General features: G+C 47.9%; 1 protein-coding gene across 6 annotated transcripts in view; it reads right to left on the reverse strand.

The window, feature by feature from the left end:
- Meiob (meiosis specific with OB-fold) overlaps window positions 1-12,913 on the reverse strand; it is a 40,234-nt gene extending 27,321 nt beyond the window's left edge. For 2 of the 6 annotated variants that reach the window (XM_078024856.1, XM_078024857.1), the window contains exon 1: window positions 10,734-12,913. In XM_078024856.1, coding sequence (XP_077880982.1) covers window positions 10,734-10,810 — 77 coding nt within the window. In that variant the 5' untranslated portion in view covers window positions 10,811-12,913. Of the gene's footprint in view, window positions 1-1,040; window positions 1,116-5,909; window positions 6,062-10,733 lie in introns of those variants that run through there. The other 4 variants (XM_013364056.4, XM_078024855.1, XM_078024853.1 and 1 more) reach the window with 4 other exon arrangements.
- Window positions 12,914-15,400: the final 2,487 nt, after the last annotated feature.

Genomic DNA, 15,400 nt, shown 5'->3' on the forward strand with positions numbered 1-15,400 from the left:
GGGAAAAGCCCTGGGTTTGACCCCCAGCACTGAAAAAAATTTAAAAAGTCAAGTGCTGGACATTTGAGGTGGGATAGGATGACTTTTCAAGTGACTGGATTTTATATAAAAAACACAACCCACCTACATATTGAGCTCTCTAAATTTTTATCCCTTAGCATCTTTTGGTGGTCAGTGACTGACATAATATCACATGATCTCTTTGAATTTTCTTCAGTTCCTACAATTGTTAAAATTAAATGTTGATATACTTTATATGGTGATATAGTTTATAGTGTTTGTCAATAAAAATACGACTTGCTTCTCTTCCTGGACATTTTGAGAAATACACGATTAACGTGAACTAAACAGTTCAATATGGGAATTCAGTCATTTCTTAATTCATTAGCAATACTATCCCTTCTACTTTATGTATTAAAAAATGTATTTAAAACATCTCCTTTTCTTCATCTCCAATGCCACCTCTCAGCTCAAGGCTAAGTCATTCCTGAGAGTGCTGCAATAGCCTGGTTTCGGTGTATTCATTCAACACACGAGGGTCAAGTATCTGATACATGTCAGGTCCAGAATCAGGATAGGGGACAGAGCTGTAAGATGGTCCCTGGAACTCCTTCATGTACACCCAGCAGCCTTAAGGAGGCACAATGGGCACAGAGGGCCAGATGTGGGACCCTATGTGTGTGGCCACCAGACTGCTGTTCATGGAGTGGAGGGAAAGCAGTAGTGGTGGACTCTGCCCATTCAACAGTGGCACTGAAGCCATGGGTGCCTAACATGAGATGCACCCACACAACAGACAGCAGCAACCCCATCACCATATCTGAAAGCTCTCCCAACACAGATTTCCCGAAGTGCCCTTCTTGAGCTCAGTGCCAACTCCCACCACTGAAGGATGCATGCCTGTCTGATCTGAGTCCAGCTGACTAGGCTGGTTTCTCCCAAGACCTTTCCAGCCCTTTGTGTAGTATGGCAGGGCCCAGGCCCCAAGCCCCATGCTGGAGCTTGCCTCCAGAGGTGAGAGCTGCATGCTTGACCCTTACCTACTTAGGTGCTCAGGTTTGGAGGAAGGGAGACTCCATGGACCCAGATGAGGAAGACGCTGCTAGCTGCTTTTTCTAAGAAGATGGTTGGCTCACAGGTGAGGCAAAACCTTAACATGCACCCCAGTAACTTCCTGGGTTTTGTTCTGCTTTACTTTTTAAATTTTTATTTAAAAAAATTATTGTGGTATTGAGGATTGAACCCAGAGGCACACTACCTTTGAGTCACAGCCCCAGCCTTTCTATATTTATTCTGAGACAGGATATCACTAAGTTTCCCAGGTTGGCCTGGAACTTGCAACCCTCCTGCCTCAGCCTCCTGAGTCACTGGAATTACAGGTGTGAGCCAACACACCAGGCCAACTTTCTGATTTTGAGGCCGTGGTTGTAAATCCTGAGCAATCTGGTGAGCTTGAGACCTGGGCCTAAAATAGAGGAACTGTAATCAGAGGGGCAGGAAGGACATCCAGGATGAGCTTTGTGGACTATGGTACTTCCCAGAGCCAGGAATGGTATGCATGTGCCTGTGTGGGCTGTGTGTTCCTTTTAGAATAATGATTATCCAGCTACCCTTAGGAAAGGTGGAGTGCTGAGGCCTAGTGGTACCTCAGAATTTCTTATCAGAAAATTCCATTCCCATCCATGTTGTCAGGCTGACATTTCTTCTCCTCACTGCCTGGACCCTGTCTTTGTCAAGACTCAGCAGCTCTCCCTCCAGCTTCTCTCTTGGACCCGATCACTTCTCTCTGTGCCCCTGATTTCCCTGCTACTCTTTCTCCACTCTTGGTACCTCATCCATCTCTTGTTATTTATGATAGAATAATAGTTAAAGTTTAGATCATACCGTGTCACCCCTTGCTATAAAACCCTTCTCACTGAACCATGAAAAACTCTAAACTCCTGCCTCAGCCTCCAGTGCCCAGCTGACTTGGCCTCTGCTATCTCTTCCCCACTCCCCACCAGTCTCCAGTGCCTCTGACTGCCCTCACGGCCTCACCCATGGGTCTGGGTTCTGGCAGATGCAGCTCCCTCTTCCTCAAGGCCCCCACCCATGCACCTTCTGACCTTCCCAGGAGGGGCTGGCTGCATTCATTCCTTAGGTCTCTAGGAGAGGCCTTTCCAACCATCCTACCCCAACTCTCCCCTGCCTGTCCCTCTCATCAGCCTAATTCCTACTGGTTGCTTGTGAACTTTCCCCTCATTAGAAGGTTGGCTGGTGAAGGTACAGCCACTTCTTGTCTTAGCCCCTACTGTGTCCCATAGTGACTAGGTAGTTTAGTGACTTACACATACTCGCTACTGATATTTGTTGGCCGAATTAATCAAATCCCAAAAATAATCCAATTCGTGATTTGAGGATAATATTGCTACAATTAGCTTTTTAGATAAATAACAATTTTAATTACTACCTAATATTAAGTTTATGCCACTCATTTCAGTTATGGGAATAAATAAAGCTTACATCTTGCTATCTAGCCAAGTGAGGTTTCCAGAGAGCTCAGTGATGAGAAATCCTAAGATTTTCTTTATTATTCTAAAGACTAATTCTGAGCTAGGAAACTGTAGGGACATCTTCTCTATGTGGTCATTTAAAAAAAAAAGTGAAATCTCTATAACCTCTCAACATAAACAATAGATTTTGTGATAAACTTTGATAAAATAAGTCAATTTCTTTTTTTGGTACAGGGATTGAACCCAAGGGAGATTAATCACTGAGCCACATCTTTAGCCCTTTAAATTTTTTTATTTTTTATTTTGAGCTAGGGTCTGGCTAAGTTGCCTCACTAAGTTGCTGAAGCTGGCAACTTAGTTGTCCCTGCCTCAGCCTCCAGAGCCATTTTCTTTCAGGAGAGGATCAGTTTCATTCAATGTTTTAATTCCTATTGCCTCAATGGGAGCTTGGCAAGTTTTGCATTATGCAATTCTAGCTGACTTCCTAACAATTATTTGTCCATTAGAAAACTGGCTAATGGGTCAATCCAATGGAGAATTCCCCAATGTGTAGACAGAAGAAAGTTTGCTAATAATCTTTCAATGTAGTTTCAAACTTCCCAATCCTACTTCTTTTTTTTCTGGGGGAAGGGGGTACGGGGGCACTCAGGGCCGGGTGCCACTGAGTGGAAGCTTGGAAACTTCTGACAGAGATCTAACATGGCAGTCTCTTTGAAATTCTGTGATGACATGCAATTCTCCTCTTTGTTCATTAAGTGTTCTGAAATGTGTTTTGGTGGTTTCAGTTGCAGAGACAGTAAAAACATCAGTGGTGGCCAGAGGACCAGAGTGGGTGTGGGAAAACGAAGAGCAGAGGAGCATGTGAATTTTTAAGGCACCAGACCCCCTTTAGGGCATCCTGTGTTGGTGGGTCCCTGACATTATACATGTATCAAACCAACAGAGTGCAGAACACCAAGATAGCAGAAGAGAAACAAAAGAGTACTGGTCTAAAAAAAAAAAAAAACTGAGTGAATCAATAGGATATGTATAAATATATGTGGCACATAATGTTATATATCACATTGAAGACAAGGATAACAAAAGTGTTTTTATGCATAACACATATACTACACTGATAGATTTATTACCCAGGAACTTGATGTACAAATTCTGTGACATTGTCTTTCAAGACATCTGCATATCCTAGGTCTAACCAAGATATGGGATGAAAAAGACACAGTGTGTGCATGTTCTAAAATCTCTCTCAAGATCCAACAAGGGATACCAACAGAACCATTCAAAAGGAAAACCAATCAACCTCCAAGGGACTGGTAGATATAAGTGGATGGGAATTGGAAAAGAAAAACTACCAAGAGAAGGTCCAGACACAAGGACATGAGGAGCAACAACAACAAAAAGAGAGAAATAGGTGAGGAAAAGAAAATAAAAAAACAAAAACAAGAAAGTTTAAAGACTAAATAACAAAGGAGGAGATGAGGAAGTGAGGAGGAACTGGGAAGAGTGGGGAGGAGTGGAGAGGAGCGGGGAGGAGTGGAGAGGAGCGTGGAGGAGTGGGGAGGAGTCAGGAGGAGTAAGGAGGGGTGAGGACGGAGTGGGGAGGTGTGAGGAAGAGTGAGAAGAGGGAGTGGGGAGGGCTGAGGAGGAGTGAGGAGGAGTAATGAGGAGTAAGGAGGGGTGAGGAGGGGTGAGGAGGAATGGGGAGGAGTGAGGAGGGGTGAGGAGGAGTAAGGACGGTTGGGGAGGGGTGAGGAGGAGTGGGAGGAGTAAGGAGGAGTGGGGTGGAGTGAGGAGTGAGGAAGGGTGAGGAAGGGTGGGGAGGAGTGGGGAGGAGTTAGGAGGAGTTAGGAGGGGTGGGGAGGAGTGGGGAGGAGTTAGGAGGAATGAGGAGGAGAGGGCAGGAGTGAGGAGGAGTGAGGAGGAATGGGGAGGTGTGAGGAGGAGTTGGGAGGAGTGAGAGGAGTGGGGAAGGAGTGAGGAGTGGGGAGGAGTAAGAAAGATTGGGGAGGAGTGGGGAGGAGTAAGGAGGAGTGAGAGGAGTGGGGAGGAGTGAGGAGGGGTGAGGAGTGAGGAGGAGGGGTGAGGAGGAGTGGGAAGGAATGAGGAGGGGTGAGAAGAGGTGAGGAGGAGTGGGGAGGAGTGGGGAGGGGTTAGGAGGAGTGGGGAGGAGTGAGAAGAGTGGGGAGGAGTGAGGAGGAGTGAGGAGTGAGGAGGGGTGAGGAGGAGTGGGGAGGGATGAGGAGGAGTGGAGAGGGGTGGGGAGGAGTGAGGAGTGGGGAAGAGTGAAGAGGGGTGAGGAGGGGTAAGGAGGGGTGAGGAGGGGTGGGGAGGAGTGGAGAGGAGTGAGGAGGAGTGGGAAGGAGTGAAGAGGGGTGAGGAGGGGTGAGGAGGAGTGGGGAGGAGTAAGGAGTGGGGAGGAGTGGGAGGAGGAGTGGGAGGGGTGAGGAGGAGTGGAGGTGGGGAGGAGTGAGGAGGAGTTGGGAGGAGTGAAGAGGGGTGAGGAGGGGTGAGGAGGAGTGTGGAGGAGTGAGAAGTGGGGAGGAGTGGGGAGGAGTGTGGAGGAGGAGTGGGGAGGGGTGAAAAGGAGTGAGGAGGAGTGAGAAAGAATGGGGAGGAGTGGGGAGGAGTGAGGAGGGGTGAGGAGGGGTGAGGAGGAGTGGGGAGGAGTGGGGAGGAGTGAGGAATGGGGAGGAGTGTGGAGGAGGGGTGGGGAGGGGTGAGGAGGAGTGTGGAGGAGTGTGGAGGAGGAGTGGGGAGGGGTGAAAAGGAGTGAGGAGGAGTGAGAAAGAATGGGGAGGAGTGGGGAGGAGTGGGGAGGGGTGAGGAGGAGTGAGGAGGAGTGAGGAGGAGTAGGGAGGAGTGAGGAGTGGAGAGGAATGTGGAGGAGGAGTAAAGAGGGGTGAGGAGGAGTGAGGAGGAGTGAAGAGGGGTGAGGAGGAGTGGGGAGGAGTGAGGAGGGGTGAGGAGGAGTGAGGAGGAGTGGGGAGAAGTGAGGAGTGGGGAGGAGTGTGGAGGAGGAGTGGGGAGGGGTGAGGAGGAGTGAGGAGGAGTGAGGAGTGAGAAGGAATGGGAAGGAATGGGAGGAGGAGTGAGGAGGAGTGAGGAGGGGTGAGGAGGGGTGAGGAGGGGTGGAGATGGGTGGTGAGGGGTGGTGAGGGATGGGGAGGGGTGGGGAGGGATAGGGAAGGGTGAGGAGGAGTGAGAAGGGTGAGGAGGAGTGAGGTTTAGGGAGTCTGAGTGGAGTAGGGTAGAACCCAGAGGGTTCGGAGTCCCGCCCAGGTCTCCTGCTCACGTCCATGGTCCCACACTCCCTGGCCCTTCTCTTCCCTACAGGTCCTCTCGCCCCCTGTCCTTTGCAGCCCCACTGCTCTGGCCTGAGCCCAGCGTCACCAGTAGCTCTACTGGTGCCCTGCTCACCCTCTGCTTCCCGGTGTTTGCTCCCGAAGGCCCTGGGACACCTCAGCGTCTCCACGGTCCTCAGCGCCCAGGTCAGGACTGCGGCGACTGACCGTTAGGATAACCTCCCAGATGACTCCGCCCTGCCGCTGGCTCCTCCCCTCACTCTGACTCCGCCTTCCCCCTTCAGCCCCTTTGCTCGCTGACTCCTCCCTCTCCCTCTGACTCCGCCCTCTCACCCACTCCACCCCATTGGCTCATTGACTATGACTCCTCCCCTCACTGACTCCTCCCTTCCTTCTTCCTCTGCTCCTCCTTCTGACTTTGCCTCAGTCTTACTGACTCCGCCTCTGTCTTTGACTCTGGCCCTTGAAGGTGTCCCAGAGCTCTGTGACTCCACCCATAACCCTCTGGCTCCGCCCCTCAACAGGCTCCCCCGCTGGTTGACTGCTCAAAGCTTTCACTGACTGCGCCTCCATCTCTTACTCCACCTGTGGCTGTGCCCCACTCTGATTCTGCCCCACTGAGGCACTGACTCTTCCCCGTCCTCTGACTCAGCCCTGTTTCTGACTCTGGCCCCTGTGAGTGACCTTCTTCTCCAAATTCTCTTCACTCTTCTCACTGATTCCGCCCTGCCCTTCTGACCGCACCTCTGCCTCTGGCTCCGCCCCTCCCTTTGCCTCACTGATACCTCCTCTGCTTCTGACTCCGCCCCAGCTCTGCCTTGCTGACACTCCTTCACATCGCTCACAACCTCCCCGTTGCAGTGCTGACCGCTCCCTTAGTGCATTGTCCAGGCCAGTGTGACCCTTCCCATGGCAGCAGATGTCTCTCTCCAGTATGCATCCGGCAGGGCAGGGATGTGTGGTTGGGTGCTTCTTTCCTAGAGAAACCGCTTGCATGGCACAGTCGCACTGTTGGGTGGCCAAGGGGCAGGATGGCTGTGCTGTCAATCAAGACTCTTGAGCCGCCTGAGAGTGAGAGCGGGTGAAACCTGCAGACCATGTGTGTTGCCAGCGCCACACTGTTCACTGCTCTTTCGCCCAGAAAACGTGGACAGAATGTAGGAGGATTCTCTCTTTGCATGATGCACGGTGCCCAATGCCCAGTAACTGCATATGACTCTGTGTGGAGATTGTTATCTTAAATCACTGGAGAACGTGCACTGGAGAAATACGTGTGCTGTTAGGACTGTGGAAATGGAGAGGGTACTGCGCACAGACAGGGTCACCTGCTGGTGCAGCAACGGAGAGCAGCTTCCCTCATTACCTTCCCCATAAGTCGTGGATGCACATACAGTATGATGTAACCACACAAAATACCACAATATTACATAAAATAGTTAATACTTTGTGCATATGTCATGAAATACATGGTATATAGTTTCACCAAGAAAATATCTACATATATACCTACACATATATATATTTAGATGTGCTAAGTAGTGGACTTAGTGAACCTGACCAAAAAAAGAAAAAAATGCTACCCCTTTATGTTTTAAATTACTACCATATGGAAATCTTTTTAGTCTGATGGCTTATTAAACTAGTTTTTGTCAATAGAGTACTCTTGGGGCAAATAAATAAGATTCAACAACTGAGTTCATCAAATTTGCTAACAACTACTATGCACTATATAAATTTTTTTGAACTTCTTCCTTAAAGAGGAAAAAAACTGCTGGATATTATGCAGCCATATATTACAATTTTTATCTTATTGCAAATTCTAGTTTTAATTTTTCCACATTAAGAAAAAAACCCCACAAACAGTGGAAAGCATATTAAAGTACCTGCATTCTCACCATTTCAAATTAAATGGAAAAGCTTTTTTTTTTTTTTTTTAGTGGGAGGGTACTGAGGATGAACTCAGGGGTGCTCAACCACTGAGCCACATCCCAGCCCTTTTTTATATTTTACTTAAAGACAAGGTCTTGCTGAGTTGCTAAGGGCCTCGCTGAGTTGCTGAGGTTGGCTTTGAACTCACAATCCTCTTACCTCAGCCTCCCAAACTGCTGGGATTATAGGCATTTGCCACTGTGCCTGGCTGGAGAACATTAACAGATTTTTTCCATATTTGTCTTAGTCTCTGCCTTTAAAATAATTGTCTTGGTCTTTCTTAAAGAAAGGGCTCACATTCTAAGTCAATTTTCAAGGAGAGAGGAAAGGTAGAAAAATAATTTATATGCATTTTTTTAATTTGAGTCTCAGTGGGGGATCATATTTCAAATTTTTGTTCATAGTTTTTCATGCTTTTGCAAATTAATGCTTGCTAAAAACCACATGAGATTAAGCAAGCAGAATCAGCCTCACTGGGACACAACAGGCTTCTCATAAGATGGGATGCTTCCAAATACAAACCCAGAAGAGTGGAATTGTTTTAGGTTAATAGTGAAAATTAGGACTCCCCTTTTTGAGTGGAATCCATTTCATCCATTTTGTGTCCCTATTCAGTGTAATCAGTTTGTTCTTAACAATAGAATTGGCTTCTCAAGAAAAAAAACAAACAGGGATGAGAAATGCCTGGTCTCTGCCACTTGGTGTAGAAGTCAGGGGTGAGCACACAAAGGTCACGGCTGAAATAGCTTACATGTCTGGCTAAAGAAATGCTAGGCGGCTCTGCAGCCACCTCCCTGGAACTTGCCAGCTGTCAAAACATCTTGGAGCACGTCACAAAGCAGTGACAGGGGAAAATATATATAACAAGAAATCTTACACAGACGCTTCAGTTGGAAAAAAAATGAACGTGTATTTTAATGAATTATAAGATGACCTTTCAAAATTATGACAAAAATAACTTTTCTAAGGTCAATTCTAAGATTATGATATCCCACCCAGGCGTTTCAATACCAATAGTTTATTTACTGCCATAATTAGTTTCATTTCTCATGCTGCACTCTGCCCAGGGTCTAGCTGACCTGTATATAGATTATAGGTATGTTAACATTTATGGATGCTTCTCACAAATTTTTGCAAAAGTTTGCATAGAAAAGGAAGAGCAAGGAAACCCGTGGGAGGGGGTGGAAGAATGGCATATGGAGATCAGATTTAGGGGCCAAGTGAAGTAATTTTAGAGTCACTGGAGTGCCTGAGATGAGGAAATAGTCAAGAGTGAAAGGACGCGGGTGCTTTGGGTTCATTGGAGCTTGAGGAAGCACTGGAATGAAGAGAATTCACGAGAAATAAAGCAAGAGACACTTGAGCAGCCTGAGGACTGAGGACCCAGGAACATTCTGGAAAATTTCAGGAATGCATGCCGACTGCAGAGTCAGGCTTTGGGGAGTTGTGGGAAGAATAGTTTTCTCTCAAATCCAAGCGGCTCTTGTGGAAAAAAAAAAAAAAAGAACTTGTGATTTCCAGGAACAAAAGCATTGGCACTTTCCTGGGCACAGGAAGCAAGGGTGCAGGATGAAGCAAGACTAGAAAGCCAGTCAGAAGCCAGGTGTGGAGGCGCACGCCTATAATCCCAGGGACTGAAGCAGGAGGATCTCAGGTTCAAAGCCAGCCTCGACAATTGAGTGAGACTGAAAGCAACCTAGTCAAACTCTGTCTCAAAATTTAAAAAATAAAAATATAAAGAGCTGGGAATGTGGCTTAGTGGCTAAGTGCCCCCGTGTTTGGTCCCTGGTATGAAAAAAAAAAAAAAAAAAGCCAGAGCCAAGCACAGAGCTATAGAGAGCCAAGGGAGTAAGGAACCAGACGTGGAGCAATTTAGTGTCTGCAGAATGAGTTCAGGGGCCACTGGGTGTTGTGGTGAGTTGCCTTTGCCTCAGGTGCCTGATATCCCAGTCCCTGAGAGGGAGGGACAGAGGAGAAGAGAAGGTCCTGACCACACAAAACATGGGCATTGGTGTTTGGAGAACAATCTGCAGCTCCTGGCCCGCCCTGGAAAATCAGAGCACAGAGAGCAGAGACCCTCTCTGGAGTGCTGTCATGGGCAGGTTCCATCACCATTTACATTAAACATATGACTTTGCCACCATGTTGTCATCACTGTACCCCTGAGAAACCCTGCTCCCACTGCGTATTGCCACCCATCTGATTGCCTTTCTGCCAGACTGGGCACCACATCCCCACCCAGCTTGATATGTCTAAAATTCAGCTTGGGTCACCCTGTGCCAGTCTGCTTCTCCCACATGCATCTGGTGACTCCAGCTCAGAGCCTCTGGGTGGCCTTGGGGCTCCCTCTCCACCTCCTTTCTCTCCCCAGGCTCCACATTCTGTTTTCCTTTGGCACATCTCCTGTCAGGTCCTCGCCTCTCCAACACAGTTGCCACTGCCTTTATTCAGACCCTGGTGGCCTTGTACAGAATGGCAATGGGGCTCCTATCTGCCCCGGGAGGCCATCACTCAGTCTCCCACCACCTCAGTGGAACACATGGACAGCCACCTAATGAAACAGGCCACACGCCATGGCAATGATACGGCTTCACTGGTCTTCTCTTCCAGCACATTTCCCTAAGCCAAGTAGAGATTCTGTTGCTGAGAGAAGCAGAGTCCTACTATCAGCATATCAACAGATGAGTCTCCTGGGGTGCTTCCTATAAGCTTCCTTGTCCTTAAGGTCCTTCGGGAAACATCCTATGGTCACCAGGTTCCATGCAGGGGACACCATAAAGCAGTCGATGGTGTGGATTTTCTGATACTTGCAACAGCATGTTCTTCTTCCTCTTTTGTTGGTCTTGGTTGTTTGTTAAAAAACCAGAAAGTTTCAAAATAAAATGAGAACGTTTTGTTTGGCAGTTTTTCTTTTTTTTTCTAAGACAACTGATAACACTGATAAAACCCTGCTGGCTCTGATTAGTTAATAGAGTAGCAAGGCATGAAAAATATTTAGGGTTTTACTCACCTCCCTATGATCATGTAGGACTCAGCGACTTCCAAAACGATATGAGGTAGTGGGCTGAGTAGTTCATTGTCTGGCATCTTCTCCCATCAGGGGCCTGGGCTTGACTCAGCAGCTGCTCTATGATGGGGACTCTCATAAGGTTGCAGCTTAGGTGTCGTCCAGGCCTGAGGTCTCATAGGAAGGATGTCCTTGGAGAGAAGCCACCTCTGGGCTCATGTTTGTTGGTGGAATTCAGAGGAAGGGTCAGCTCCGGCTGGCCACCGCTGTCCACGAGACCCTCCAACACAGCATGGCTTCAGAGTGTTCCTCTGATGAGGAGCTGAGGAGGATGAGGAGCTGGTCCTCCATTCTGTTGCCCTTTGTTGTCACTGCCCCACCCCTCAGGAGGGGATGACACAGCACAGAGATGCAGGGTCCAGTCTCGGAGGCTGCCTAGCACAAAGGGCATGACTTTAAGCACCTGCTCATATGTACAAGAATCCTGGGAGAACGGGCAGTGACTGCCTCTGGAGGTGGGACCAGGGAGTCAGAGGCGGAAGGAAAGGGGACTTTTGCTTTTCACTTCGTATTTTTCTGCATTGCTCTACTTTTGTTTTAAACCATCATCTTGAACTGTTTTCATTTTAAAAAGAACAAAGAAAAAAAAATCACTCAGATATTTTCAAATAACTGAATTTTTAAAAAAGTAGTCTGAGCTCAAACAATAAAAACCAGTGAATCAGGGGTTGGGGATGCGGCTCAGTCTTGGCATGCTTGACCAGCATGTGTGGTTCCCAGCCCCCCCATAAAGAAAAAAAAAAAAACCCCAGCCAACCAGTGTGTTTACTTTACTTCTGTCCACAATTAGCATTATCGTTGCTATTGTGTGGGGTTTTTTCTTTCTTTCTTTTTTAGGGGAAGGGTGCTGGGAATTGAACCCAAGGGTACTCCACCACTGAGCTACACCCCAGTCCATTTTATTTTTTATTTCGAGTGCTCTGCTAAATTGCCCAGGCTGGCCTCTAATTTACAACCCTCCTGCCTCAGCCTCCAAAATCGCTGGGATGATAGGAGTGTGCCACCGGGTCTGGCAGCAGGAGTGTAGAATATCCTACAGTAGAATTATCTTTCCAAACCACCTAAAAAAGGGTATCATGCCTTAAGTCTGATTACCTCACTCATGAACATCTCATTATGTTTGGTAATAAGGGAGCTAACTCAGAGAGGGATCTGAGCTGAATTGACCCCTGGAAATGGTCTCTGGTCCTTCGGCAGCTTTTCTGTCAGCACAGTGCTGGTCCCTTAAGGGGGTCAATTTTAGTGTTCTATTTCTCCCCAAGGCATGACCCTCTCCCGCAAAACCATCACACCCTCCTGGTGTTGCCACATAAATTACAGGGTGCCCAGTATGTCACGTAATAGTTGGGACATGGGCTGGGGCTGGGGCTCAGTGATGGAGCACTTGTCTCCCACATGTGAGGCACTGGGTTCCATGCTTAACACCACATTAAAAAATAAATAAATAAACAAAATAAAGTTTTAAAAAATTGTTGGGACATAGTCATGCTAAAACAGTATCCTTCAGTTATCTGAAACTCTGATTCAGCCAGGCATCTTATTTTAATTTGCTAAATCTGCCCCCTACAACCAAGAATGGCCTTCACAGTCTTCCAGATGATGCAGTTAGCTCAGAGGGTCTCATGGGGGTAGATTCTGGCCCCCAAGAGACACGGGACATTGTGTGAAGTCTGCTAGGGTTTGAACGAGTCCCCAGAAGTTCACAGATTGGAAACTGAATCCCCAAAGCCACATGTTAATGGCATTTGGAGATGGGGCCTATGGGACGTAATAGAATTAGGTGAGGGGGGGGTGGAGCCCCCACGAGGGCATTCCTGGCTTTAGAAGAAGGGCAGCCCTTGTCAGGTTCCCTCTCACCCTGCCAGAGTTCGTTTCCATGTACACTTGGATAAATCCTACTCCTAAAACTCATTAAATAAAAAGGAGAAGATGAACAAGGAGAAAGACCCAAAGTAGCCAGGTGTAGTGGTGACCTGTAATCCCAGAGGCTCAGGAGGCTGAGGCAGGAGGATCACGAGTTCAAAGCCAGCCTCAGCGACTCAGAAAGGCCCTAAGAAACTCAGTGAGAATCTATCTCTAAATAAAATATTTAAAAATGCTGGGGATGTAGCTCAGTGGTTAAGCAACCCTTAGTTAAAAAAAAAAAAAAAAAAAAAAAAAAAGATCCAAGCTAACATGTTAGTTCAGTCTGTCTGGCTGTGTAATACCCTGTACCATATTGTGATGCAGCACAAGACCCCCACCAGAGGCTGACAACATACTCCTGGACTTCCCAGCCTGCAGACTCAGGAGCTAAATGAACCTCTATTCTTCATAAACTATGTGATCTTGGGTATTTTGTTATAGCAACAGGAAGCAGACTGAGGGACATTTTTGGTTATCACACCTTGGTGAGGTGGGTATTACTGGCACCTAGTGCACACAGTAGCCCCCCACAGTAAAAGACCATCCAGCCTCAAATGTCTATAGTGCCAAGGTTGGGACACCCCGATATAGGGCATGTCAGTCCTCCCTCCACGAACTCCTATCTCTCCTACTCACAGCTGGCCTCAGTCAGGAGCTGCTGATGCTTGGGTAGGTTCAGAAACAACCACCCAGGTTGGGAGTGGAAGAACGTGGGGGGCTCAGCAGATTTCCCCACTTAGTTCTTCAAGCCAAGCTTCAACTTTACAGCAGCCACACCCTAAAATGTTTATTACAAGGTCATGTCCACCAGCTCACATGAAGATCTAAGCAAATCTGGAGAGGGCAAAAGAATGTGCAAGGAGAAAGTGATTTAAGGGAACCAGTAGAAATTACCTTTTTTTAGCTAATAAGAAAAGGTTACCAATACCTGTGTCCAGAACTTTTTTTTTTTTTTTTTTTTTTGGTCTGTGGGATTGTGTGATATTAGGAGCAAATGTGACTCCATTTTGTTTATGACTTCATCCTGTAAAACAACCATGCCAAGTAGAAGAATCATGACTGGGGCAAGATGTTCTTTTCCTTTTGCTATAGAAACCTTTAAGAACTCAAAACTACCTAATGGGGTATTGTTTCCGTAACTAGGGTAACAGGTCTCTGTTTCTGTAACTGGGGTGACTGGGCTAACTGTGATTGGTTAGGCTTCCCTCCGCTTGACTGCACTGTCCCGCTTCTGTAACCTGGCTTGCTTGCGTTGGCTAGACACCCCCTGCCCCAATCCCTTTTGTGGTTTTCAGGCTTATAAGGAGTACCCTTGCAATTGTTCGGGGCTGATCAGGGGAACAGCTTTATGTTCTGGTCAGCCGCCACTGGTGTGCTTCAATAAAGGCTTGATTTGATTATACGCCAGTGGTCTGGAAGTCAGTTTATGAAACCCTGGGATGAAGCTTTAACTATAACAATTGAACTCAGGGGCTGTCTTTGAACTCAAGATCCTCCTGCCTCGACCTCTCAAGCTGCGGAGATTACAGGCATGCACTGTGCGCCTGGCCAGAACATCTTATTATAGATAATGTTCCTGGATGGAATCAATTAAAAAATTTGTGAATGACACAAACAAAGGGGTCCCCAAAGCATCCAGAATTCAGAGAGTAAAATGTCAGGATTCCATCAGTCTCCTGAGAGCTCACCTGGCCTTCCCCTTCCCACATGCACAGTGGCAACACCGTCAACTCACTGCCGTCTCTGCTCTCTCAGAATCCATCTTAATTATTCTGGAACTTTTGAGTAAAATCTTCACCTTAAAAGTTCATCAGAGGGGCTGGGGAAATAGCTCAGTTGGTAGAGGGCTTGCCTAGCATGCACAAGGCCCTGGGTTCAATCCCCAGCACCACACACATACACAAAAAAGTTGATCAAAGTCACCCATATTCACCTGTGTGCTGCATATTTACCCCGTGTGCTGTTCCTACTGGTAAAAATGGCGTCATTCTTACCTGTACTTGGAAAGGGAGGCTTCTATACAGTGAAATGAGAAGACCCAGCAGCAATAAAAAATGGAAATTGTACAAGCAGCCACAAATGGGAAGTCCCTGCTATTCTGGAAATAGACTTGATGGCTTGTTCTGGGGTTTCCGTCCCCAGTACTGTCACCTTGAATCTTCGCTAGTAAAGGAGGCAGGAGGGGCAGAGGAGAGTCCCCAGCACAGGGGGCTTCGTGGAGCTGCGTTAGCCCGTGGGCCTCTGAGTTAGACTCCTGGGGCCGCCCTGACAAAGTGCCACAAACTGGGCCACTTAAAGCCATAGAAGGCCATTCTCCCGTGGCTCTCCAGACAGAAGCCTGGAATCTCGGCATGGGAGGGCTCTGCTCCAGGGTCCTCCCTGCCCGGCAAGGCTTCCGTACATCCTGCCCTCCCCGGTGCCTTCCTGGCCGCCTGACTCCAACTTCTGCTTCCACGGCCCCTTGGCTCCCGCAGGTGGTGGGCATCTGGGCCCCCATGCGGCCCTCTCATGGGGACAGGAGATGTAGGGCCCACCACAGGCCAGTACAAACCCGGCGTAACTCACTGCACCTGAGGGTGGACGTGGACGTTGGGGGCCACGCCCTGCAAAGCGGCAAAGGCTACGATGCCTTTTCACCCAAAGGGCCAACAGACGCCAGGTCTGGAGTAGTTCAAACTCCGCCTTCCACCTCCCCGGGCTACGGA

This window comes from Ictidomys tridecemlineatus, chromosome 10, assembly GCF_052094955.1.
Source record: "Ictidomys tridecemlineatus isolate mIctTri1 chromosome 10, mIctTri1.hap1, whole genome shotgun sequence".
In the NCBI taxonomy this organism is placed as follows: Eukaryota; Metazoa; Chordata; class Mammalia; order Rodentia; family Sciuridae; genus Ictidomys; species Ictidomys tridecemlineatus.